The sequence below is a fragment of the Malurus melanocephalus genome, unplaced genomic scaffold (genome assembly GCF_030028575.1).
Source record: "Malurus melanocephalus ecotype Western Australia unplaced genomic scaffold, MMel_1.1 scaffold_68, whole genome shotgun sequence".
NCBI lineage: Eukaryota > Metazoa > Chordata > Aves > Passeriformes > Maluridae > Malurus > Malurus melanocephalus.
In genome coordinates, this window is record NW_026623300.1 from 1,415,117 (window position 1) to 1,440,727 (window position 25,611).

Here is a 25,611-nt window from a genome sequence, read left to right on the forward strand (position 1 = left end):
AAGAGGCTTGTCTGCCCTTGTTTACATGGGGAAATAACAGTTTTAGTAACTGGTTTAAGATTATGCGTGTTGCTTTCCGTGAAAGCCACTTAGTATTTTATTATTATTGTTGTTATTATTATTATTTTGATTGTTTAAAAAGATACTGCTTTAAATTTTATGAAAATAAAAGTTTCGGGTTAGAAGTAAAAAAGATGTATATTGTTACATTAAAAAAATTGGAGGAAACTGCTGAAAATGAAAGCAAAACAACTTTTTCATTTCCAAAAAGACTATTGCACTCCAGCATTAAAAAAAAAAAAAAAAAAGGTGAGTGGGTCTGTGTAGCTCAGAGGAGCTGTAAAATGAAGACTGCCTTAAAASCCACCTATTTGTGGAGACAACTTTCAAAACCCTGCATGTGCAAGTGATTCTCAGAGTGTGGAAGGTGGAGCCCAGTCACATTCCCTGCCATCCCTGTTGCTGTGGGTGTCCTGATTCCTGTGGGTGACCTGTCCCAGGGAAGGCCACGCTCTGTTTGAGGTAGTTGGGAGCTGTATGGATTTGGTTTGGTTGGTGTGGCTTGTTTCAAGACGCTCTTCCTCTTTCCATGAAAACGGATGGGGATAGCACCACAGTGATAAACAAGTGCCCTTTTTCTTGGCTTTTTCCTCCCCCTCCTTTCTTTCCTCCCACTGCAAAACAAAAGTATTTTGTGTGTGAGTGGAAATGAAGTACACCTTTGAATCTGCTGGGTAATTTGAAACTGCCAGGACCCACAACCAACCACTGGGTAAGAGGAAATTCCTTGTGAGAAGGAATTATAACTCGCTCTTTCATTTATGTAAAAGTGAGGGGTCCATCTGCAACCACAGCTGAGAAAAAAAGAATAARATCTGTGTTCTCTTTTTTAAGTGAAAGTGAAAAACCTCAAAAATRCCCATTTCTGGGGTGGCAGTCATTTTTCCTCAAGTGTGAGGAGACCTGGTGCCTTGTGGCTGTAGTAGGAAGTGACAGGAAGGGAGTGTGGGATGCCTTAGGTGGGTGGTGAGAGCTGGGAGCTGTGGCCAGCAGTGGCCAGGACCTGCCTCCAGCACTTCTGCTGTAGTGAGAGGCAGCACAAACCAAACAATTTAGYTCAAGCTTTATCTGCATTTCATTTTGGGTGGCCTTCCTGCAGCTCCCAGCCCTGTGGCAGCCCCCACGCAGCAGTGACAGGCTCTGGTGCTGTTGGTGGTTCCCAGAAAGAGAAGCTGTCCGGGGACAGGAGCAGTGGGAAATGTATTTATTGTCTTTCCCTGTTCCTCTTTCCTGGGGTTGCAGYGGCTGTAGCAATGCTAATGCTACAGAAGGGGAAATGAGAGGTGAAATATACCCTGGTTTTCTTTGGAAAGGTTCTGTTCTTCGTCAGATTATCAAAGCTGAGCTGCACCGGAGTTACTGGTTTACCCTTTTTTTTACCCTTCATTTATTTTTAAAAATTTTCCTGCCTGCCTATGTTGTTTTACTAGGTGGTGTTCAGCTTAATTTTGAAATAAGTCCTTACAAATGCTGCTTTGATTATGCTAAGCCTATTTCAGAACTGAAATAATTGCCATGCAGGATTTAGCCTCAGCACTTCTGTAATGCTTCTTTTTTTTCCCCCTTTTTGGACAAAACTGATTTATTTGTGGTAGGTAGGTATATAATTGGGGTTTAGCTTAACAGCTCCCTGAAGGCATTTCTAGCTGGAAAAATTACCATTTTATGCTTCCAAGCTAACAGAGAAAAATGCGCAGGTTCAAGAGAACCAGCAAGACTTCCATGATGATAGGTGTTAAAAAGCTTAATCAGAAGATTTTTGTTAATTAGAGTGCGTTTTTTTCTGCAGTGCAGTTTCCCTGTCTGCACCCAAATTTACCAAGCAATACAAAAAGAGAATCTCTGAGAGTTAATAGTACACCAAATCCTGACCCTAGGAGGGGTGACGCTGGTTTGTCTGTCCTTAAAAATGTTTGTGAGGCTGAGAGCAGAGTTTGCTCCTCTCCTTGGCCGCCTTGGCTCTGAGATTTGGGGGCCAAAATGAGCACAACCCAGCCCCTCTTCACCTTTTTGTCTCAGTGAATGGAGTCATGGGTTTCTGGTCTTGTTTTTCCCATAAAAGCCAGCGCATCCATGGAACTGAAGTTTCTCAGCTCCGAAGAAGCGGATGGCACCTGCAGGTCCCAGGCTGCACAGCAGGGATGCTTGTTTCCTTACTGTTCAGGTGTGTTTCACCTCTTCCTTCCCCAAACAGTTTTTTTTTTGTTTTTTTTTTTTTTTTAAACAGGCACGTCTCTCCCCAGAAATGTTTTGGAGAGTTCTTTGCCAGCTGGCAGATACARGGCATGCAGTGAATGCCACTGGCACCTGCAAGAGAAAGGGCCAGTCACTGGTTTCCTGAGCAAAYCTTACCTTTTTTTGGTCCAAAAGAAAAGCATCTAAGATACTGGTTGATAAATTACATAAAGTGTGTATGTTAAATGTTCAAGTTTATGTGTTTATATATATATATATGTATAAAATATATATATATTCAGTTGCGAGTTTGGAATAGCTCCAGTATGTGGATTAAGAGTAAACTATTATGGATGAAAAAGCACTAAAGAAAACATAGTATTTATTTATGAAAATGCATAAATGACAAATCACTGCAACGGTGCTGTATAGGAAAATATATAAATATATATATATATGAGAGGAGACACACACTGAGAGAGCAAACAATCTGCAGTTGTGTAACTAGTGCCTGCCTATTTTCTCCCAAGACCAGATTTTGCCCTCAAATCTCCCACCCACTGTAATCGATGCTATTGTGAAGGGCTATTCCTAAGGCCAAAAAAACAGCCTAAGGCAACTGTGGAGGTCTTTGTTGTTCCAGCACTGTGACATTCAAGTTACTGCCTGCATGGGTGACTTTCTGTAACACTCAGCGTGTCATTATTAAGGTTTCAGCACCTGCAGTGACTACAGGTTAGTTATGGTTCTTTTGCCAGGTGTGGCCTTTTAATGTCACTTCCAYATTTTGGTAGTTTCAAAGGGCACATTGATGAGGGCTTGGATCTAGAAATCCACCTTCCAAATGTCAATYCTTCAAGGAAGTGTAGTTTAGTTTCTTACTGGCAGAGGTGTGATGGCATACGTAAGTGGGAGAAGAAGAAAATAAAGAGAGATGCCACCTAACAACTGCTATCCTTTCTCTAGCACAAGGTTATTTCTATTAAAGAAAAGGTTGTCAATGTAGAGACTAAGAAACTAATTTGTGTTCTTTTTTGAGAACCAGTGCCTTATTAAACCTGTAAATACTGTWATTAGAAAAGTTGGGGAACAAACTGTGTTACGTTGTATTTGTTCAAATTGTATATGGTTGTCTTAACATTCCCCCCAATAAAATTGTTTCCACCTCCCCATGACAGAGTTTGCTGTTTCCTTTCCATATGCTTGAAAAGCACCATCTTTGCGTTTCATTTCCCTCACTAGATTATTTTGTCTGTGCCTCATTTTATTTATTTATTTTATTTTTATAAGCTTTTTTTTCCTCTGAGCAAACAAGTAAACACCAATATGTTGCATATGTTTCCACTGGCATAAAAARGCAKCACTCYTTTCACAACTCAGTGAAGAGAAAAATAGTAATTAAAATAGTGTTATCACTAATAGAGCAGTCGCTTGCGCTTTGTGGCTGATTATGTAAATCTATAGAAATTTGGCATTAGCATAATATTTTTTGAGACACACCCTCCCCTTCATCCTGCCACATATTTATGAATATTCTTGACTACTGTTTTTAGTAGCACAAGAGCCACAGGGGTCATCTGTGCACAGGCTGAAGCTGGAATTCCCAGCCCCATCCATCGGGTGAAAAAGTTCCATCCTAAATACACAGCATCAGCTGAAATGTGGCATCATTTAATGCTGAGAGACACGGGCTGTGCACCTCTACATCTGGGGAGGTATTTCTGTGAGTTTGTGCTCAAAGCTGGAGCACTCTTCTCATTCTGCAGTGCTGTGTTGCAGATTCAGCTCCGTGCTCCCTAACCTTTTATTGCCCTGCTGGTTATTTTCAGAGAGGTGTGTAAATGTTGATTTTCCCTTGAGCTGCACAGCCCCTGCAGCCCTCCTGCTTTGCCCCAGACTGTGTCCATGGCATTGCAGATATTCTCCAGCAGCATTTCCACAGCCCCTTGACCTGCCCACATCTAGGTGACACAGCCCTGTGCTTGCTGCACATTGTCCCAGGCATGCCACTGAATCCCACAGTTCTTTACGTGCAGAAACATTTGAGATTTTTCTCTTTTTTTAAAAAAAGAAACAAAAGACTCCAAGCTTCCAGGAACTAAACAATTGAACACAAGGTAGTAGTGTATTTTTTTCCAGTTGCTTATAAATATAATTTATTACCTGTTTAAAAATTCTTTCTTACACTTTATACATGTCAGGCTGACAGAATAAATGCAGGCATTTACAAACAGAGGGAAGGAGAAAAAGGGAGGGGGATAAGAGGCACACTCAGAACTAGTAAACCACACCTCCACTGTACAGCAATACAAATAATGCAATGGCTAGAACTTCTCCTGTAGTAAGTCAGTCTTTAGAAAAGGAATTGCATAGAAGATACAGCAATAGGGAAATCAAAACCAAAAGGGTTCTCCAGATGTGAATAGCAAAGAAAACAAAACCCACGAACCCTGGTAGAGCTGTGACATGGGAAGAGAAGGGATACACCTGGGTGGCACAGATCTTTCATTTCCTACGGGCCCTCCTTTGCTTTGGAAAGATACCCTCTTTTTTTTTTTTTTTTTTTTTTTTTTGAAACAATAACAGAAGATGTGTTAGCAAAAAGAGTCTACCACATGGCTGTGTGACAACAGCAATGCCATGACTTCTCTGTCTCAGCTCTGTCACACACCCTGCTTCAAAGTAGGTTACTGGCTCTCGGCTCGGGTGTTTTTGCAAGGTACCTTGAAAGCTCTATGGGGAAGAGATTGTTTTGGCTCTCCTAATTTTGTTTACTTTGCAGAGCAATTTTGGGGKTTTTTTTGTATTGTGCAAGCTCCAAATTTATTGGCAAGCAGTGGCCAGAGCCAGCTGGCAGCAGCCTAWGAAGCTCTGGGGCCCGTGCGAGCTTTTCTCTCATCTCAGGACTCTTGTCCCACCACCACTGCAGGAGGGTCCTACCCGCTCACATCCTGCTTCCCAAAGGCATCCTGAAGGTTCTCCTGCCTTGGGATGCTTTGGGACAAGAGGGCWGGCCCAGGGTGCAGCACATATAGCAATTTATGTCTTTGTGAGCTGTCAAAGAGACTGAACCACAAATAAACACATTTMACCAGCATCACAGAAAATGCGAAATGCCTATCTGGGATGGAAATTTGTGGGAACTCTGGGTTATTGTTGCTTTTTTTGTACAGGCAGTTTATCAAAGGACTTTCAGAAAAAGAGATTTTCAGATTTCAGGTGTCAAGTTTAAAGGACAAGTAAGTAAATAAACTAAATGCTCCTATTCAAGCAAGGAGCCTGACCTACCAGACTTGAGGGCATTCCTGTGGCTTTAGTTCAATTCCAGTCACTTGCTAGTCAGTTGGCTTCTGCCATACTGCCTATTGACCTTGCAGTGGTGGTACAACACTGAGTTTTGACCTTTACCTTCCCATGCAAAAGTTGGTAAAATGAGAGGATGCCCATAGCTAACATGAGAGCTAAAGCTTTCGTGAGTAGTGTTCTGTTTTCTCCTCTTTGTCTGTGTGTACACTCTTACACTTACTCCACATTTCTGTTCAAGTCCCACTTCAAAGGATGTCTGTCATACAGGCTTCAGCATTTAAAAGTCTGCAGTGCAACTTGTTTTATCACCTTAAGGCTTCCCACACAAGCTAGGAATGGATTACAGTGGTGACCCAAAATCATAACTCATTGGASTCCTTGTGGGAGAAGGAACAAAGGTTTGTTTTCCATTCACAAACCACCTGATACCAAGCAAGCCTGCAAACAGTGAGTTAATTCATGGCCAGATGAGAGCCAAGGTAACACCTGAAAAGACTTCTGAACACTCAGCAGGATTGTTTACAAAGTGCACTGGACATGAGATTAAAACAAAAAATCCATCAAGCCAACCTCAACAGTAMCATCATGTTTAAAATTAACCCCAGAGCTGTGGTAACTACTTGGTGGAGCATACAATGGTTTAAGGGCCCCCCACCCCTCCCTTCCCCATGCCCTCTGCCCCCCAAAAAAGAAGAAAAAGGAGAACAAAAAAGAAACTATTGTAGGTAGCAATACAAGACATTAGGACACTGTCCACAATGATGGGCTTACAGCATGTAAATACATTTATTCTATATGTAAGCAACAGAAATAGCGAGGAACCCAAGGAACAGACRTGTTTTGCTCTGTGGGTATGGCAGACTCCAACATGTCTCACGAGTGTCTGCATTTCTGCCAGCGAGACAGAAAAAAAAAAAAATCTTGGTCTCCCATTAAAGCAAATCTTGGCTGGAGAGACCTTCACTGCTGCAAAATTTTCAAGATCCACTAGAACAGCACTTAGGTCTTGTGCTGTTTAGCGAGACACAGTGGATCAGGTATGATATAAATTTAAAAAAGAAAAAAACCCAACCAAACCCCAAACTTACCCTATACACTGACAGTCACCTTTACGAGAACACAACACAAGAAAGAACTGAAGAAAAACAAATAAGGTGAAAAGGACTGCCTCCAATAAATGTTTCTTACTCGGAAATGAACGGTTTTCCTTGAAGTCAGTAGATATTTTATATATATTTATATAATATATATACTATTTATAGCGCTAGCGACCAATATGTAATGAAGAGATGATGTGAAGAGCAGCAAWGCTGCTCCAGTACAGAGCCAAAGGTGAGCAACTAAAAGGAAAAGCTTCTTAAAAAATTGTAATTGAGGATAAGAAGCCTGCAGCCTTTTCTTTTTCTCTCGAAGCAGATGCGCTTACCTGACAWAAAATGTTACAAGTTCTAAGAGTCACTTCTGCCTGCCCAACGCCTTTGTCACAGCCACCCCACAGGAAGCATTTCGCCGCACGGTGGAGCCGGGGCTCAGCCCCACGAGATGGCACTGTGTCCATGCAATCCAGGCGGAGGAGGGACTGCTGCTGGGCTTTCTCCCACCAAAAATAACATCCTGAGCCCATCTGGCTGCCCGTGCTTCCCGCTCTCTCTCCTCGGGGCAGCAGGATGGGGATGCTGAGTGCTGGATGCCACCAGCCTGAGCCCTTTCCCGCAGTGCCCACCCTGCCACTGCCATTCCCCACAGAAAAAGAGAAAACGGAACAAAATTAACGCAGGGGAGCTGCTGGGGTGAGCTGTGGCTCTGGAGGAACTTTCTCCTGCTTGTCCTTGCCCTGCCAGACCTCCCAGGTTCTGCTGGGACCCTGATCCTGGTGACAAGAGTACACAGGAGCCCCCCTGGGAAAGCTGGGAGCTGGGGAGCACCAGCGAGCCTGGGGATCAGCCAACACARAAAGGCCAAAGGGCTGAAGGACAGCTCAACTCCTGCACCCGCCCTGGAAGGGGTGTCAAACAGGAATGACACATGGGAGAGGTGAAGAAGCACAAACTGAATACAACTCATTACACCTGAAGATGGCACGGGAGGGACAAAAGCAGAGACTTGTATTAAAGAGACATTTTAGTGCTCTTAGTGACTAAAAGCTGTGGAGAAAGGGCAGAGCTGGAAGCTGCAGTCCAAACCTCCTGAAGCTGAAAGCAAAATTTCGATGAGCASAGTGGTGGGCTTCATCTGATGGCCCAAGTGAAAGAGAAGATGAAGGCTGCTGAAGGGGTGCCCTTGGCATTTCTACTTTTAAGAGAAGGTGGGGCTTACACAAGAAAAATGCACACAGATGTTGAAAGTTACAAAGCCTGTCCTCTTCTCTCCAGTTTGCRCTGAAATGCTGGTTTGCAAACTGCCCCCTTACAAAGGAAGGGAACCTTTTTGCTCTTGCTGCCCGGCAGTCAGTCAAAGCCTTACTCACTGGTCAGGGAGTTGAGAAATTAAAAGGAAAAAGGTGCCAAGCCTATGGAAATGTCAAATGGAGAAAAAAGGTCAGATGGAATTTTCTTTTCATTTCGACCAATGACATTTTCAAAAGTTGCCTTCAAAGGCACGATCTGGAGAGCCTTGGGGAAAGCAAAACCAAAACAACAAAAGGGAAGAAGCGAACTCGGGTGTCAGGGAGCGTGTGGAATGGTAATGCACACGTGGGCAGGGGTGTGCACACAGCAGCACTGACAGGGCCTGGCTGGAGTGGACAGCTCAGGGAAGAAAGCCTTTCTGTGCAGAGGACAGGCAAGTCAGGCAGTGAGACCACTGCAGTGTGTCCTGTGCACTGCCATGTGCAGAAAAATCAGAATCTGCACTGAGCAGAACATAAAACACGTTTGAAGTAATGCATTTTAATTTGCTCCTTTTGCAAAGCTCCCACCTCGCCTGTTTGATGGTGGCCAAGAGGAACRTGGCAGTAGAGGGACGAGTGTTCCCTGGCCAGCCAGTGAGGCAGGTGGTGGCAGGAGCAGCAAAGGCAGCAAACTGTGGCTCACGGGGTTTCAGCTTCCCCACTCCACTGCCTCACACTGGCCCACACCACACAGGCTTCCCTGGCAGCATCAAAGTCTGGGAATATCTTTGGAGAGCCACCAAGTGCAGATGTCACACAGAAGAGACCCAGCAGAGGGCTGGGCTGTCAGTAGCCCTGGCCGTGGCCAACATTACTGCAGGTGGAGGGTTTCAGTGAGACCTGCAGCTCTCTGGGGAGCTAACAGACCTTCAGGGAGGGGACAACAGGTTCCATAAAACCAGAAATTACTCATTCTGCTGCTGACAAAATTAGAAATAAAGTAATAATGGCAATAATAATAGTCATTATAATCCTTGCACTAGACACTAATCAGTAACTACCATAGCAACTTCTCTTTTATATTTTTTCTGGGTTTCTCCCCCTCCCCTCCAACCACTCTGAATTGCATATCTGGCCCCTCATACAGCAAAGGGGTAGAAAGGGTGTGAATTGAAAATTGACTCAGATCCTTCATTCCCCACTGGCGTAGAGTTATTCTCCACAAAGGCTCATGGGAACTGTCTCGGGGAAGAAAGGGAACATTTTGTGTGTTCCTGCTTATCAGCCAGAGTACCTGCTTTCCAGATGCACACCCTGATTTTCTTGGTTTGTTTCTTTTTTTACAAGTAGGTCTAGGAAACAGAACAATGACAGGAGGATCACTGTGAGACAACCAACGTGCAGAATTGTAGCCAAAATCTCAATTCACCAGAAACCAATAAGCTGAAATAGCCACAACCAACTGTCCACAGCCTTGTCTAGAATGGCTTTAAACAAAAAATATAAAGAGCCATGGACAGTCTCCTTACCCCTGTCCAGAATCTGATGTAAACAACATCCATAGAAATCGGGATTGTTAAGAAAGTTTATCCATATATCTGGATAGCAATAAAAAGCGTTTCCTAGGAAACTGTAAAAACCTGTACCAAGCAGTGTACAGCCAAGCCGAGAGGAACATTAGGTTGATTTATATTTTCAAGGTACAACTTTGCGTGATTTCTTTCTGATCCTGTGATAATGTACAAGGAGAGCACGTGTGAAGGTCAGGGCTGATTGGTTTTGTTTTGTGTTTGTTTGCTTGCTTGCTTTCTTCTCTGAAATGTCTCTTGAGTATCTCATTGGTCTGGGTTTTCATTTCAATTCTCGTTTGCAATAGCAGGCGTCACCGCTGCCCGCGTCTGTCCTTCCTCATGCCAAGGCTGCGTCAGTAATTCCCTTCTGCTGCCAAAGAAACAACCGTCTCGTGTCTTCCCATTTCCTCCAGAACTGCCGCCAGCATGCTCAGGTTGCCATCAGGGAAGTTCTGGGCTTCCCAGAGATCCAGGATCACCCCRGTGGGGCTTGATTTCGTCGCAAAATAATTTAAGTATCTGCAACGAGCCAAAAGGAGACTAGGTTTTTTTTTGAGCTGCACGAAAACTACGTGAATTCATRTAATTTCAAGCCATCCCTATTGCTGGTGGTGCCAAGGTGCTCATCCCCTGTGCAGCCAGCCTGACCAGTCTGTACATCTGCTCTCAGTGGGACTTTCACCAGGATGTTTCTGCACACTCCTCCCCCCAGACTCTTCCCAGCCTGGCCACTCTCAGGCAGCCCTGCTCACCTGTCCAGTTTCAGCTTGTGGGCCAGCATCCGCCAGTCRTGGCCTCTGGTCTGGGGAGCGTCCAGGCTGCTGCACAGCTTCTGCCTGATGGGCAGCGGGATGCTGAATGCACTGGGCCCCACGATGGTGGTGATGGTGCCTGCGGAGTCCATGGCAGGATAATCGATGCCAGTAGGTTCCTGAGGTTAGAAAAACAGAAAAAAAAAATAGCATAAAAACCCCATCAGTTTTGTTACTGAGTACAGAGACAATTGTAGAACCATATCCTTGGAGACTCAGTGCTTCTACTTGCAGCCCTCTGCTAATCTGGAGTTTATGTCAGTCAGCTGCAAAACAGAAATATTTGGTCTTCTTCTCTAGTAGAAATGGGGGAGCTGCTTCTCCTCCTCCTCTGCCAGGTCACAGCCCCAGGCAGCCAGAAACACCAGTGCTAAAGATTTGTCATTAAATGTCGATTTGTTTTCTCCTCTGTGAACTGTSTGGTTGCTTTGTGTCAAACTGGCTGCTGGGGAGGAGCTGTGATATCTGAGACTGTCTCAAACCCAGGCAGCTCCAGGCTTAAGCTGCCATCACAAGCCCCACAAGGAGTTTGCTGGTGATGCTCATTGTCCTGGTTTTAGTCTCTGGTTTACCCTCCCAAAGTGTATTCAAAGATGGAAACGGGAGTGCCAGTATCTATGAGTAATGCACAGAATTAAACCCTTTGCCTCCACTCCTTTATCTGTACCAATTAATTCTCTTCCAGTGTATAAATACGAATTTTTTTTGCATTTTTCTTTTCTTAACACATGGCATTCTAGGCAATCAGTGAAGTCTCTAATAGAGGAAGTTTTATGCCACACAGTAATGTCCTGAATTAACACGTTGAATGCGGCATCTGTGCTTGGGTGCCAAGGCCCTGCACCACAGACTGTCTTCCCCAACCCCTCTGCCCAACAACCTGGCAGCAGGCACTGCCCAGGAGCCAGGAAAATGATGTTCCTGACACTGGTGCTGCCTCAGGCTCACCTGCATTGGGAGGCAGGAAGTGGCAGGAGGGTGGTGRTAGTGGCATCACAGACAGAAAACCTTTTCTTAATATTCTGGACCAAAGGATACAAAAGCTACCCTGGCTCTCAAGGTGACCTGAAGCCCCAGGATTGCTGCAGAAGGGGGTCAGGTRCCTGTTACATTCCCTGTGGCTCTTTTGTCTGAGTATCAACAGCACAAGATTAAAAAAATACTTCAAAAATCGATCATGGGAGATCTTTATCACGATTTTCCTCCTGCTTTGCAAATCTGCATGTTTTGGCACTCACTGCATCTGTGTTTTTGAAGTCCCAGTGGAAGACACTGTATAAAGCTGGAATAAGACAGTTTAATCTGCAGAAGTTTTATGTCCTTTGCAGGGGACTAAAAAGAAAGCCCACAAGGGGAGGATGCAGGAAACTGTGTTACTGTATTTTTATTGCAGGGGGACAGAGAGGCAGATCCAGCAATAAAGAAAGATGCCAGCACAGTCCTGCAGTGCCTGACTGTGAGCTGAGTCCCACCAGCCTTACCTCAGAAGGAAATGTGAGAAACCAGAACTGCAGTTTCCTCATGCCTGGTCTAATGTCTTTATCAGGCTTCTAGAGGCACACTTTGGTTTTCAAGTTGCAGTTATCATCCTTTCAGGTGACTTATCATCAAATCTCTGACTTACAGGATTTTTCCCTAGCTGACCCTATATTCCAGCTTTTAGCAGCCCAAGGTCCTCTTGTTCCTTGCTGAAGTTTGGGAATATGACAAGGAGTCAAGAGCAARGGGCAATTTTTCAGGAGGCAGCCTTGATGGCAATGGTATTATTCACTCCCTCTATTCATCCTTGATGGATAGGATCACAGCACAAGGCAAGAATATTATCCCCTTGCCTCTGAATCTATTACCAGGCCCTATTACCCACAACCAGCTGAAGATGATTATAGTGTATTCTTGCATTTCATTAAAGTTACTTTCAGTTCTTTCTCTTCTCTGTGAGGTTAAATTAGTGATTACCTCAATGCAGCACTTATTACAATAATTGTTTATGATGCTTGTTTTACCATCTGTCCTTAATGCCGTGTAGTCCCCAGATGAATCTGTAACTTTACACCCACTAACCAAGCAGATGTTTGGGTAATGGTGCTCACTCTCAGAGCCCTGCAGCACCAGGAACTTCTGTCTCTGCTCTTGCACCCCTTCCCCAAGGGTACCAGGTGTAAAACCCACCAGWACACTCACAGGAGTCAATGTCTCTTCACACCTGGATGTGCTTCTCTGTCTCAGCCCCAAGCTTAACTGCCCCAAGGAGCAAAAATTCTCCACGTGCTACAAAGCACTAGCAAACATGTTCCCAAAACAATATTTCTACTGGGAAATGTCAGCCATCAAAAGGAAAATTGCCAAAGACAACAGCCAAATATGAGGAGGAAAGTTCACTGAAACCAGACCATTTGATGCTCCCTATTAGGTGGGACCAGAGCGGAGTGGCTCACAGAACACACAGCATAGAMATTTCCTGTTCTCTTTTCTCTCTCTCCAAGGAATTGTCAGGCATGATGGGTCTCCTGGACTGCCAAGGGGACAGGACCATGAGAGCTTCATGGGATGTGTTAGGGAGGGGTTGGCAAAGAGCTCCTCTGCACAGACACAGAAAGGCAGCGCTGATAGAGAGACCAAAGCTGCTCTCYTCCCACCCTTGAAGATGAGAGAAACTAAGGGAAATGCAACAGGAGATACAAAGCAACAACTTGGCCCATTCTTTATGCCCATACCRGCAGTCAGAAGACTGGGGAGCACTGAAGTGGTAGCAATGGGAAAGGTTGTACTGCCTTAGTCTTCCCACGTTCTTGCAGCCGGATAGAAGAGTTCAGAAATGTCGTTTACCTCTGAGACAGAGCAGTTGAGTTGGAAAATCTGTCCTTCTCCTTCAACCTGCCGCACACAGAGTTTGCACACCAGCTCCTGGGTGTTCAGACTGAACCTTTCCAGCGTGAAGGTGCAGTGCAGGTTCCTCTGACATCCACTCCAGATGTGGTAGAAGGGAATCTCCTGCAGGAAAAAAAGTAAAAAAAGGGTAGTCAGGGAGGGATGTGGACCCAAGGCATGGATGCCATATGACCTGAGACTGGAGGCTCCATGCTCATGGGATGGCAAATGATCCAGGGAAAAAATGCCCTGGATCCTGGTGCTTTTTAAACACACCTGTGTGTGACAGTATTTCTTTAAGCCTSACTGCTGGCATCCAATGGGAATGTTTTACTGTGCTCACCTGGTATTTAGCCAGCAGCTTGCTCTTCCAGAGAGAATGGGCAATGTCATGGATGGACAGGCGGAGGTTGTGGGTGCTTCCCTTAAAATGCAAAGCTTTGGGCTCCTCCAAAAGCTGCCCACCCATCTGCTGCTCAAGCTGGAGSACCTCCTGCAGTATTGGAATAGAAACAAGAATGTGGTCAGGTTTCATCAGGACAGCACRTCAGTCTTCTGAGTCCTCAACATTGTCTGCTGTAGATGCTGAAAGCTAAAGATAAATATAAGCTTGCAATTAACGAGACCACAGTGAAATGTTGCCTACAAACAGCCTAAATGTAGAGCACGTGGAAGAAGAGCAYCTACAGGAACCCCATTAGAAACCAACACAGCCAGTCTCAGTCACATTTAATTTWAAAAAAGTAAACAAACAACCAGTCTCACGTGGCCAAAGACAATCTCACACAGTGGGGATGCTCAAGGAATCCAGGAGCACACAAAACTGGGATGCTGCCCCAGGCCAACTGAAGGAGCCCCCATTTCAGTTGAGCTGCTCCTGTCCATGTTCAGGGAGGTAGCAAGCACATAAGAAAGGTACCTGGCAGATCCTGAAGCTAAAACTATGTTCTTTTATTGGCCATTAGAGGAAAAGAAACAAAATCAGGAAACCTTTCAGATTAAGGTTATGCCAATGAATCAGTTCCAGCTTCTTTCCAGTGCCACCTAATTACTTCACCAAGATGTCTAAAGAGCAATCGATAGTAATTATCTGATTACTATAGATCTTCATTATGTTCCAATTACCTCCCTGGAAGGTCCAGAAGATGACTTGTGGGACTGTGTGAGCTAATTGCAGATGCCACYTCTCAGGCATGCAGGGCACAGGTGCCAAGAAACTGCTCCTGCCCCAGCTCTGGGGGTCTACTCTCAACACCCCACCCAGGTAGCCACCCTGGGCCACTGTAGCCCTTTCTCTGACTGGAGGATGCTGAGCAGTCCGTGCTCCTCCCATGGCTCTTAGCTAATTAAGTCAGAATTAATTTGGAGCCATGACTCACACAGACCTTCAAACACACTGGCTGGCTCCTGCCGTAGGGCATTTTTTTCAGTGCAGGGCTTATTCTGCTGGCTGGCACCTCTGTGTCCTCCTGAGCCAAAACCTGAGCTTCATCTTGCTTGCCCCACGCTGAGGTGGCTGTGGTCACCCTGCCCATCATCTCCTGTCACCCCTGTGAGGGAGGATGTAATTCCTAGGAGAGGGAGCTGTGTAAGGCATCACTCCATCACTCATGTCACCCGAACAGCCACCACCTCCTCATCAGTGGGGCACAAGCACACAGCCGTGCTCAGCCTAAGCTCTGCTTGTCTTCAATAAAAGGAAAAATATGGATGAAATAACAGAGACAAGATCACAGGCCATTTTGGGGTGGTTTTTTTGAACAGTTACTGTGTGGAATGAGACAGGTTGGGGGATGTCCTTCACATGCCTCCAGTGTGGGAAACAGCTGTTTCCATGTGTCTGGCTGCTCAGTCCCTGCCACGCTGCCACACACAGGTCACATATCTCAGTCTCAAAGCCACACATCAATAAAGAGAGCAAAGCAGCAAGATTTCTTTATAGTTATCATATTATGACTTTTTTTTTTTCTTTTTTTTTTTTTTTTTTTTTTGGTGACAGGAGACTAGCTTGGGCATCCTCTTCAAAGTGCAAAAATTGTCTTTAAAAAAAAAAGAGGTCAGTGCTCAAGGTCACAACTCCCCTCATCCTTGCCCAAAAAAGCATTTCYGTGAGCATCCCATCCAGGTGGCTCRGGACTCCGCAGRGCAGAGGATGCTGCAAGTGCCATGAGCACCGAGCCCACGCTGCTCCATRGCCTCCAGGAATGTCAGGAAGCTGCTCCCACATTAACTGAGCCCTTATTGATGGTGAGCCATTACACCTCCCTGCTGTCCTGCAGTGCCAGCAGCTCAGCTGTGAGCGCTCACTCTGCACGGTGAGAGGGAAAAGCCTGCTGGATAAACATCGCACTGTGTTTTATGCTGCAATGACTTGTCTTCCTTTGGTGGCTGTTAAAACACATTCAGCATATGGCAGACTCATTCAGAGTTGTAAATAATAACAGAGTGCATTTGGCTGTCTATTAAAATGCACACAATCCCCTACAAAGGCTCTTCCAAAGCTCAGACAGCTCAATGTGGGAATATTGCTCATCCCTACCCGTGCTGTGCTTTGTCCAGAGCCAGCCTCAATACAGTGAGACACTGCAGCTGGTGCTTCACCTGCTGCTTGCAACTTTTCTTTCCTCTCCAAAATACTTTTAAGCTCAGAATCTGCCAGCYCTGCCCTGTCTGCACGCCTTGTCCCACACAGCCAGTGGGAACTGCCCGGTGAGTGCCATCCCTTTGGCAATACAGCAGTGCCAAGGGTGTCCTCCCAGCACGGCAGGGGCTGCTGCACTACCAGCTGCTCTGAAAGCACGTGGCRCACACCCCAACCTTATTTTTTCTTTTTGCATAGTCATAGTTTAAGTCTGGACAATGCTGTCACACAGGAATGTTTGGTACACACTGGTTTCTACACACCAGCTCATACTCTCCTACTTCTGCATGCCAGCCCTTCCATCCACACCTATTTTACTTGGCTATTTGTTAACAGGTTTCTTTTTCCTCAGTCTCCTTTCCCCAGACCTTACATTTGCAAAGAAGTGCAACTCATGCATTCATAGGGGTGCTCACGACAAAGAAAAAGAAAATTAAAATGCATGAACTTGACATAGAAAGGCAGTAGGTACTGAGTGGGATGGTGACTTCCTGACTTTGCTCACCTTCCCTCATTAAATTACAATTTTGCTTTGGGGTCTAACTGCAGCAGGATCCCAAGGACTGACCCCTCCCAAATKCTGGCCGCAGCTTTTCAGGTAAAGGATGGTTCCCCCCTTGTGGCTCTGTGCCTCTCCTCAACCCCTCTGCTGTCRCACTGAATTGGATTAACTTTACCACACAACTCTCCCTACAGTTTATTAGGAACAGACCAACAGCTCCTGAGTTATACTTAATTAGATTCCTCAGCTCTGACTGCATTAGCTGGCTGGCCAAGGCCCCTCCAACTCACTTATTATTACCTCAGGCCTTGTCAAACCCATGGAAAATTGTRTTATGCAGCACAGGCATAAAACCATCAGGACCTTTGAAACTTGATTGCTATGAAAGATCTTTTTCACTTTTTTTTTTTTTTAATAGAAAAAACAAAAGGGAAATCAGACCAGGGAAAATAATTGTTTCTAAAAGGCYGGTAACACCAATGCAGTGACAGAGRCCAAGCTCCCAGAGGACAAAACCCAGCTGAAGTCACCATGTGCCTGCTACAACCCTAATACTTTGCTGCTTTTCTTGCATATAGAAGAGCAAAGCTAGGCAGGCAAACCTTGATGTCAGATGGCATCAGGGAGGACAACCAAGCGTGCTGTTCTCAGTGATGGAAGCCACTGTTCTTAAAAATACAAACCAGTGTGTTTTTTCCCAGCCGGTGTATGTAGGTTTAAATCCCAGTAATTCCCACATAGACCTTGGGGGGAAAAAAGGATGTRCAGCAGCAGAATGACTCTGCTTAGTCAGGCTTTGAAATCATTTTGCCACGAAGAGGCGTTTGTGCAGTTGCACTTACTACAACCAGAGGAAAACACTCCACCTTTTAATAAACTCTGCTGTGCAGTTGGAGCTACATATTTMATGAGTGCATCTATTATAGATACCATGTGTACAAATACAGGTATTATTTATAAATAGCAAGTATGGTTACCTCTCTGCTCATCTGTATGTGGTTTGTGTGTACTCCAGAATTACACAGGGAGGGAAAGCTTACACAGTTCGGGATAGCAACAGCTTTGGTTTGTTCCGGCTGTGAATTCCCAACACAAAAAGCTGCACACGAAGAGGTGTAATAAAGCAGGCAGTGATTAACGGGCCAGAAGCTTCTTTTATCATTATCAACTATTTACAAAGAAGCATTTATATGTTTCCTGGTCTCTGGGGAGCTGGCACTTAGCATTAAAAATACATGAACAACGAATGAAGCCCTGTGTACCTTATGGCCTTTTAATAATGCAAAGACCTTAGGATTCAGGATATGATACAGGTAAACAAAGGAAAAAAGACTGGTGGGTGGAAAACAGTGTGAGATCCCTGTGCAAAGGACAATTTACGGTGTGTGGGGGTTAAACTGTAAAACAGCAGCTTGCTGTCAAGCTCTTCTTCTAATCAGAAAAATAACCCAGGGAGCATGACTATGTGGAGCARAGGGTTGGAGAGGGACTGCAGTCCTGTGACAAGGGAGGAAGCAAGAGATGAAGAACCACCTTAAGAGCGTCCTGTGTGTCATCGAGGCAGTAGACCCGGATGCTGTACTCCAGCGAGGAGCAGGACAGCGGTCCAAAGATGGCCAGTTTGAGACGTTTGGCTGCTGCCTTGGTGATTGACTGTCCCACCAAGGCGTAGGTGCTGAGGGTTTCTGTCAGAATGTGACAGGCCTCCGGGTCCAGCTGGATGTAGCACGGGGTGGTGAAGTTTTCCTCTCCGACCACCACCACGTCCTAAGAGAGAAAAAGGCCAAGTTACGGTGTGTGACCCCTCAGAGCCACTCTTCTTTCAGGCAGCAATGCCCCTTTCAAATGTGGTTGATGCAAAAAATCCTTGCTGTTTGCTCCTTAGATTAATCAAGAGCTAAAAGTCCTGCTTCCAGCTATTCTCCTGTGTAGGCACAGGGAGTAGATTTCTCTGGGGTGATGGTGGTGATGTTGGAGGTTGAAAACTCCCCCTGTCCTCACTCCYGCTTTTAAAGCCTTGGACAGAGTCAGGCAAATAATGAAAATATCACTGAGACTTTATTGAAAGAGATATTGCAGAACTAATCATTTGGTGACCATGATTTAACATCAGCAGTCTCAGACATGTTGAATAAATAACTGCCCTTCACTTCCTAGGCATGACAATAAGGAGTTCTAAAAACTCAAGGAAGGGAATTAACYTCTGTGGTGGCCAAATACCACATTTACATGAAATATCACCTGCTGCATCTTCAAATAATCCCCTGTGATGAGACTGCAGGGTAAGGAAAAAAAATCCAATACTGCCTGAATGCAGATGACCTCCCTGCCCTGGGCATACAGCAGAACACGAGAGGCTTTTGGAGACAATGCTGGAGACGACACTTCTGCTACCACCAGCCCAACTGCCTTCAGAAGCCACCCTGACCTTATTAACCTTACCAGCAGGAGAAAGGACCCTTGCCAAATTAATTAGGAGACTAGAGTGCTGGCAGCAAGGACCTTGGAGCACAGGGCTGGGAAGGAGGGCTCTGTCAGGACAGCTCAGCCWTGCTGAAAGCATTACTCTATGCTTCAGTCACAGTGGGAAGGTCCTTTTGCCACACTGCCTTGGGACATTCTGCTGCTGTACTGCTGGCAAGCAACCACATCAGGATCCCACCATGGAAATCAGCTGGTGCTGGGAGGTGTCAAACGCCCCAGGACAGATCCCTGCATGGGCACTGGGCACCTCAGACATCTGGTATGGAAGGGCACTCCCGGCTGCCGGTAGCAGCCGTGTATCTCACATGGAAACCCCAAAATACAGGTTCAGAAGGGCAAGGAAAGGCCTAGCAGAGAGCCCCACACGTGGTCAGCACCCAGGCTGGAGCTCTGAAGCCTCACCTCCCATGGTCCCTGGGCAGCCTGGTGCTTCAGCTGGATCTGCCAGTCGTCCGTGTTGGGCTCTGCGCAGTGGTGCATGGTTAAAATGACGGGCCGGGTCAGCAGCGCGCCTGGCGGGCCACAGCTCACCACCGGGGTCAGCAGGGTCTGGCTGTCTTCTACAGGTGGTCTGGCAAGGAGACAGAGGGTGGATACATTGAGTTGAAAAAGACAAAAAGATTCATTTGGGTGTGTAAAAGTAACAAATCCTCTTAAAATAAAAAAAGATAATGCAAGCAAAATAGGTGGGTTTTGATTTTCCTTTATTTTTTTCCAAATCCACATTTATTTCCTTTTTTTTTTTTTTGGTTGTTTTTGGGCCATATATCTCTCATATGTCAAAATGCAGGTTTAGGTGTCAGCAAACTACAGAACACATTTGCTGAGAACTTTGAAGGATCCTTGCAGAATGGGATGCAGAGGCTTCATTTTACCCACTGCCAAAATGTGGTCACTGCTGCATTTGGCAGCTGTTCAGTAACACACACAAATGAATGGTGGTTCTTGTAGAAGAGCTGTGAGAATTCTCACCACTTGTGAGAATTACTGACTGTCAGGACAGAGAAAAGTGAAGATGATGAAAACATTGAACTAATAAGCATGTGAGGATGTTTGAATCCTTCTAAGTGGCACGCAGCACATCTGAGATGTGCATATCGAGTCCTGAGCCATCACCAAACCCACTGATACTTAAAAGGCATTCAGACCTACTAGAATGGCTACTGCAAATACAGGGAGCAGGTGTCACTGCTGGTGAGGGCGAAGGGACAAAGGGATGGTAGGGAATAGTGCAGGGGTAAAACACACTCACAAAGCCCAAGATTTTTAGTGATTACCCTGAGCTGTTCAGCTAAAAACACTGGTATTAGCCAGTGTGCTTGCTGCCAGTCACTAGGAATGGGTGTTACAGGAAATCAAATGAATATTTAGGATACATAGCATACACTGTGGTTTGAAAATGGTAGAATGTGAGTGTGTGTGTGTGTGTGTGTGTGTGAGCATGTGTGTGCAAACCATCCCAGACCAACCACTGAGGAGCTCAAAACAAGAGGAAGCACGAGTGACTTTAACTATCCCAGCATATGGTGTGTGACAGATACAGCCGAATGTGCCTCACCAACTACCTCCCTAAATAACAGAGGACAAATTCATGATCCAGAAACCAGCAAGAGGGGGATTAAAAGCATTCAATGGGATCTGCACTTAAAAATCCTGATTTGCCTATGGGACCTCACATGCTCTGCACCAGGTAAGAGTTCAATCCCCCCTGCATCAGTCTTTGTGACATTAGTTGGGACAGTATTGCTGTTWATTTTCTGCAAGTCTTTGCCTTTACCAAGGGGAAAAAAGGTTGCTGTAATCACAGAATCATAGAATATCCTGAGCTGGACGGGACCCCCAAGGATCATCGAGTCCAACTCCTGCCCCTGCACAGGATTATCCCCAAGAGTCCCACCCTGTGCTTGAGAACATTGTCCAAACCCTTCTTGAACTCTGTCAGGCTGGTGCTGAGACCACTGCCCTGGTGAGCCTGTGCCAGTGCCCAGCCACCTTCTGGGTGAAGAACCTTTTCCTGATATCCAACCTAAACCTCCCCTGACATAACTTTAGCCCATTCCCTCGGGTCCTGTCACTGTCACCACAGGGAGCAGTGCCTGCCCCTCCTCTTCCCAGCACGAGATCTCCCCTCATCGTCTTCTTCTCCTGAACAGACCAAGTGCCATCAACTGCTCCCCAAAGGCTTCCCCTCAAGACCCTTCACCATCTCCATCACCCTCCTTTGGATACTCTCTAAATCCAAATAATTAAATATTTTTCTTACATTGTGGTGGTCAAAACTGCACACAGTGTTCAAGGTGAGGCCTCACCAATGCAGAGCAGAGCAAGTAATCTTAGAAAACATTTTCAAGGAGGCTAAATCAGGACAGAAGCTATTTTGATATCAAATTTATCACACCTGTTCCGGCTATTGCAAATATATGCCCATAGGACTAATCTAATTTTTTCCACCTTAATTCTCCCTGCCTATCCCATTAATCTCACAGAAAATGAAAGACAAACTTCTGAGAAATCCTTTTTCAAAATGGGATGAAGGCACTTTTGAAAATGATCCCTTGTTGCTACAAATGTTGTGGAGGCTTTTATAGCATTTGAGGAGAAAAAAAATGTCTGGCATGGAAAAATTTAAATCTATGCAAATCGGTAAATCCAGATGATATACATCTGTGGAAATTAACTGATGAGTTTACTAAATGACTTAACAATTGTTTCTGAAAATCCATGGGCTGGAAACAAACAGCTGCGATATAGAKGTCTTTCACAAAAGATGTAAAGTGTAACAATCTGGACAGCTATCACGTATCGTGCCAGCTATTTCAGCCTAACAAACAGCACACAAAAGAAATGAAACACCAGCAGATAGAGTACCTAGCCCAGCTCCTCTGGCATACTGCTGGCAATCTCTGGGTTCAGATTAAGAAAATGAGGTATTGCTCTCTTGTAAGACAGACTGAATAAATAGACAGTTTTTCACTAAAACATTTCTTCTTTTTCTGACTCATTTACATAAGAAGCAACAAGAAACCTAAAAAGCACTCTGAGTGTGTCAGTGGTTTTTAATGGTCATCAGCCTTGGGAATTAGTGGATATTTGAGCACTCCCCTATAGTCTAATTCAAGAAATTTCAAGAAATATAGTGTCTTATGAGAAAGATCTCTCAAAATTACAATTTTTGTATAGAAAGTTACAGATCTTGCCAGCTATGGACTTAATCATCTAGTTAACCTAACRTCATCTAAGAGGACTGACCCATAAAAAAGAAAATAAAATAAAATACAAGCTATCATAGTTTTTTGACTGAATTACAAAACAGTCAAAAACAACACAGGCGTGAATATATCATGATTGCCTTAAAAAAATTAATAGCACCTTTTAGGTGAAAAATGAGCTAAAATTGACAAGCACTGATGTATGCAGTTTAAAAAAACCCAAAAGGTCATTAAAATAATATGGTACTGATATATCATATAGTCTGAAGTTGTCTCCAAGTCAATTTTAGCCACTGTTTCATGCCAAAATTTTTTTAACTGTCAGTTTTTAGGACCCTGATGAAGGGCATGGCTCTGTGCTGCAACATTTTATAGCTGATTAGCACAAGTATAAAAAAAAAAACATGCAGAACACCAAGTAAGGAAGGATGTGTTGCAGTCTGCACCGTGAGCAGCTGAGGTGGGATGTGGATACAAGCATACAAATGATATGTTAAAAATACAACGTTAATTTTTTTCCCCCATGTTCATAAACAGCATCCTTGTCACCAGATTTAGAAGATTTATTGCCAAGTGGGTGAGATATGCATGGTCCTGACCTGGGTATTTATGGTATTYATATCTGACTAGTGAAGAGCAGAAAAATGGATCATTTGTGGGGGTGCCTGGCTTTACAGTCCTAAATTCCCAAGCASGCACACACCAGAGACTGGCACCACAAAATTACTGAACATCTGCTGGTCTTAGTGACTCTCCAACATCCACCTTGTGCACATAAACCTGTAAAAATGAAGATATAATGAGTTGCAGAGAAGTTCTCAAGTGGTGTGGAGTGGGTCATTGTCACGGTTAAGGTAAAATCCCAGTTCTATTAAACCTCTCTGCCAAACCTCTCTCTGACTACTGTGAGGCCAGGATTTTTACTCACAATGTGGAAAGCACAATGTTAAATTTACAGGTAACGATTARTAAGGAATCACTACAAGAACAGTGACAGCCAGAAAACAATGCCAAAATTCTAGAGAAGGTAAAAATACGAGTGGGAATAAAATCCTATTAATCATACAGTAACTCAAACTGGAGCAGAACAAGTTCCAAGGAGTTATTTAGTAACAAAGAAAGCAATAAAAGTGAACAAGATTTCAGGCARGCTTGCTGCAACACAGCAGGAGTCAACGTGTAAGGTGACAAAAAGCAAATCTGATTTCTGGTGTTGTATGGGACAAGGCATGTCAAAGCACATCAAGGTGATATTCCCTTTCCTCTCCAGCTCCAACATGACTGCAGGTAGCAGGATGTTTAGGGACCATGAGATCTCAGAAGTAAACACCTGAAACCCAGAGGAATGAGGCTAAAAACCACAATGGCACACACAGCAGAGAGGTGCCCTATGACAAGTGACAGGAAGAAGGAACAAAAATCTCTGGGCAAATCTTCTCTTGCTTCTCACTGCTTTGAATTTCCATTTTAAAACAAAAGGATTATGCCTTACTATAGCTAATGAGAGCAGAAACAGATGCAGTAGAGAAGACACATTATCCAAAGAATATTAATCGCTCTTCTTCAAAGCATAAACCAACACTAATTCATGGAATTAGTAAACAACAAACTCCCCTGAAGACAAGTTGTTGTGCAGCCACTCATTACAGGCAATTTTATTCCTTCTCTTGAAACAGGTGATGCAGCACCAGCAAAGCCAGGATCCTGACCTGGAGGAGCAGGTGTTGTGGTCCAGCATTGAGATTCATAGATTTATATATTTATAGATTGCAGGAGGTCCAGCAAAAACAGAGACATAGGGGAGCATATAGAGCAAGGGAGTTGGACCTATGAGCAGACTTCATCAAAACTGTGGTCCAATTTTCAGGCTGTTATCCAAAAAAGAGCCCCAAACCCAAGCCCCTGCAAAATCCCCATCAACGTGTGCTTCACTTTAGGCTTGCAGCAGTCTTGGGACAACTTGTTAGAGAAGACTGAGCTGTATGACTCCAAAAACTAAGAGGCGTTTTTGTTTTACAAGGATCTGAGACTAAAATTCAAATGCCTGCTTAGCATTTCCATTAAAAGGCACAAACAGGAACTGAAAGGTCTTCAGATATTTTTAGTTGTTTTCCCAGCCCTCGCAGATTACCAAGAACAGTCAACTTACATTTAAAAGCAAACAAACTTTTATTCACCMTATCTGGCCCCCTCACAATCAAATTTGTGTTTTTAATGGGATTACTCATTTGAAACCATCTCCCTGTAATAARCCAGACCATATTCATTAAGGTAGCTGTCAGACAGCAGATGTGAGCACAACTAGATAAATCTCTGCTCCTCAGTGGGACTGCATTGTGCTCTGTGCTCCAGGCAATCACAGCAGCTCAGGAAGCACAGGATGGAGAAGGGAGAGAGGAATGGCTATCACATAGCAACCCTTCTGCACAGCTTAGCCAAAAGTTAGAGGGAAGGTATTTTATTTCTCCTTTCATTGCTGGGGCTTTATTTTTTAATATGTGTTYCATCTTGAGTTTCAAATTTAATATTCTCAACAGACCCTGGTTCTTCTAACAGTCTATCTATAGAAGAAAAATAAAAAGTTTGCCCTCCCCTTTTGCTCATGCTCTGGCCTTTTTTATGTTGAATTTTTCAATTACAGTGACTGTCACTTCATGAAATTGTCTTCTGGAGTTGCAAAGTAATTTTGTTTATGCAACTGAGATAAAGAAGGAAGGCGGAGAAATGAGATGTGGAAGACTTCAATTTCTTTTATTTCACATCACTAAGCTTAAGGTTTACTGGTGAAAAAGACAATGCTGCTCCTTGGATCACACTCACTGATCAGATGCTTGACTTTATCTTGCAGTCTGTGCATACATTATGAAGCCATTGATACAAATCCTGGCTAGGTTCACCTTACCCTTTTCTCCCTTTTTCCCTTTTCTCCTAATTTGAAATTTACACACTCAAGTGCACCTTCCATCAAGGTCTTCAGGAGTGTTGCTTGCTCTGTTCTTCAGGGCTGTCAGGTTTCCTGGGCACGGTGACATTRCTCTCATTTGGAACACCTCCTCTGTGATGGATTATCCAGGAGTGTCCTTCACACTGCTGTGATTAGAGCATGCCAGAGCAGCTCCTCCTAAAGCTATGCAAGCCTAGCAGGGATCCACACAGGAGCACAGGAGCTGCCATGCAGGATAAAACCAGTGGTCCATCAAGACCCAGACCCCATCGAGCAMTGACCCCTGCCAGATGTTTCTGAAGGAAACACAGCTCCCTAATTCAGCTCACGACAAGATTCGGTTTTTAACCTGAGGCAGTCAAGCAAATCCTGAAGGTTGGAGGTTTATACTCATGATATTTAATCCTTGGGATTAAATTACAAATTAATTAACTATATTACTTAATCTGTAAAACCCAGGCTCTCATAGATGCCCATGGGAACAGGCTCTTGCCAGGTACCAGCCAACATAAYGCACTGATTTTACAGATGAAACCACCACTCAGGAAGGGATCCCTTCTTGCAAATCTCAGAGTTGGTCACACTTCCGCAGACTAAGGGAGAGAGCATCRGATCACTGCAAAATAAGCTCCAAGACAGAAACCTGTCTGATAGCTGTGAAATACTCTCACAGAATTGTCATTTTTTCAGTTACATACACACATACATAT

General features: G+C 44.5%; 2 protein-coding genes across 2 annotated transcripts in view; one reads left to right on the forward strand and one right to left on the reverse strand.

Annotated features, from left to right (window-relative positions):
* The window catches only part of BMPR1B (bone morphogenetic protein receptor type 1B), a 222,490-nt gene extending 222,407 nt beyond the window's left edge, over nt 1-83 (forward strand). The window contains exon 13 of the mRNA XM_057366581.1: nt 1-83. This exon is cut by the window's left edge and continues 311 nt beyond it. The gene's annotated coding sequence lies outside the window, so the exon portion shown is untranslated.
* A 4,283-nt stretch (nt 84-4,366) lies between these two features.
* The window catches only part of UNC5C (unc-5 netrin receptor C), a 240,413-nt gene continuing 219,168 nt past the window's right edge, over nt 4,367-25,611 (reverse strand). The window contains exons 12-17 of the mRNA XM_057366580.1: nt 19,151-19,319; nt 17,798-18,031; nt 13,465-13,614; nt 13,080-13,244; nt 10,194-10,372; nt 4,367-9,960 (exon numbers count right to left, since the gene is read on the reverse strand). Coding sequence (XP_057222563.1) covers nt 9,795-9,960; nt 10,194-10,372; nt 13,080-13,244; nt 13,465-13,614; nt 17,798-18,031; nt 19,151-19,319 — 1,063 coding nt within the window. The 3' untranslated portion in view covers nt 4,367-9,794. The remainder of the gene's footprint in view (nt 9,961-10,193; nt 10,373-13,079; nt 13,245-13,464; nt 13,615-17,797; nt 18,032-19,150; nt 19,320-25,611) is intronic.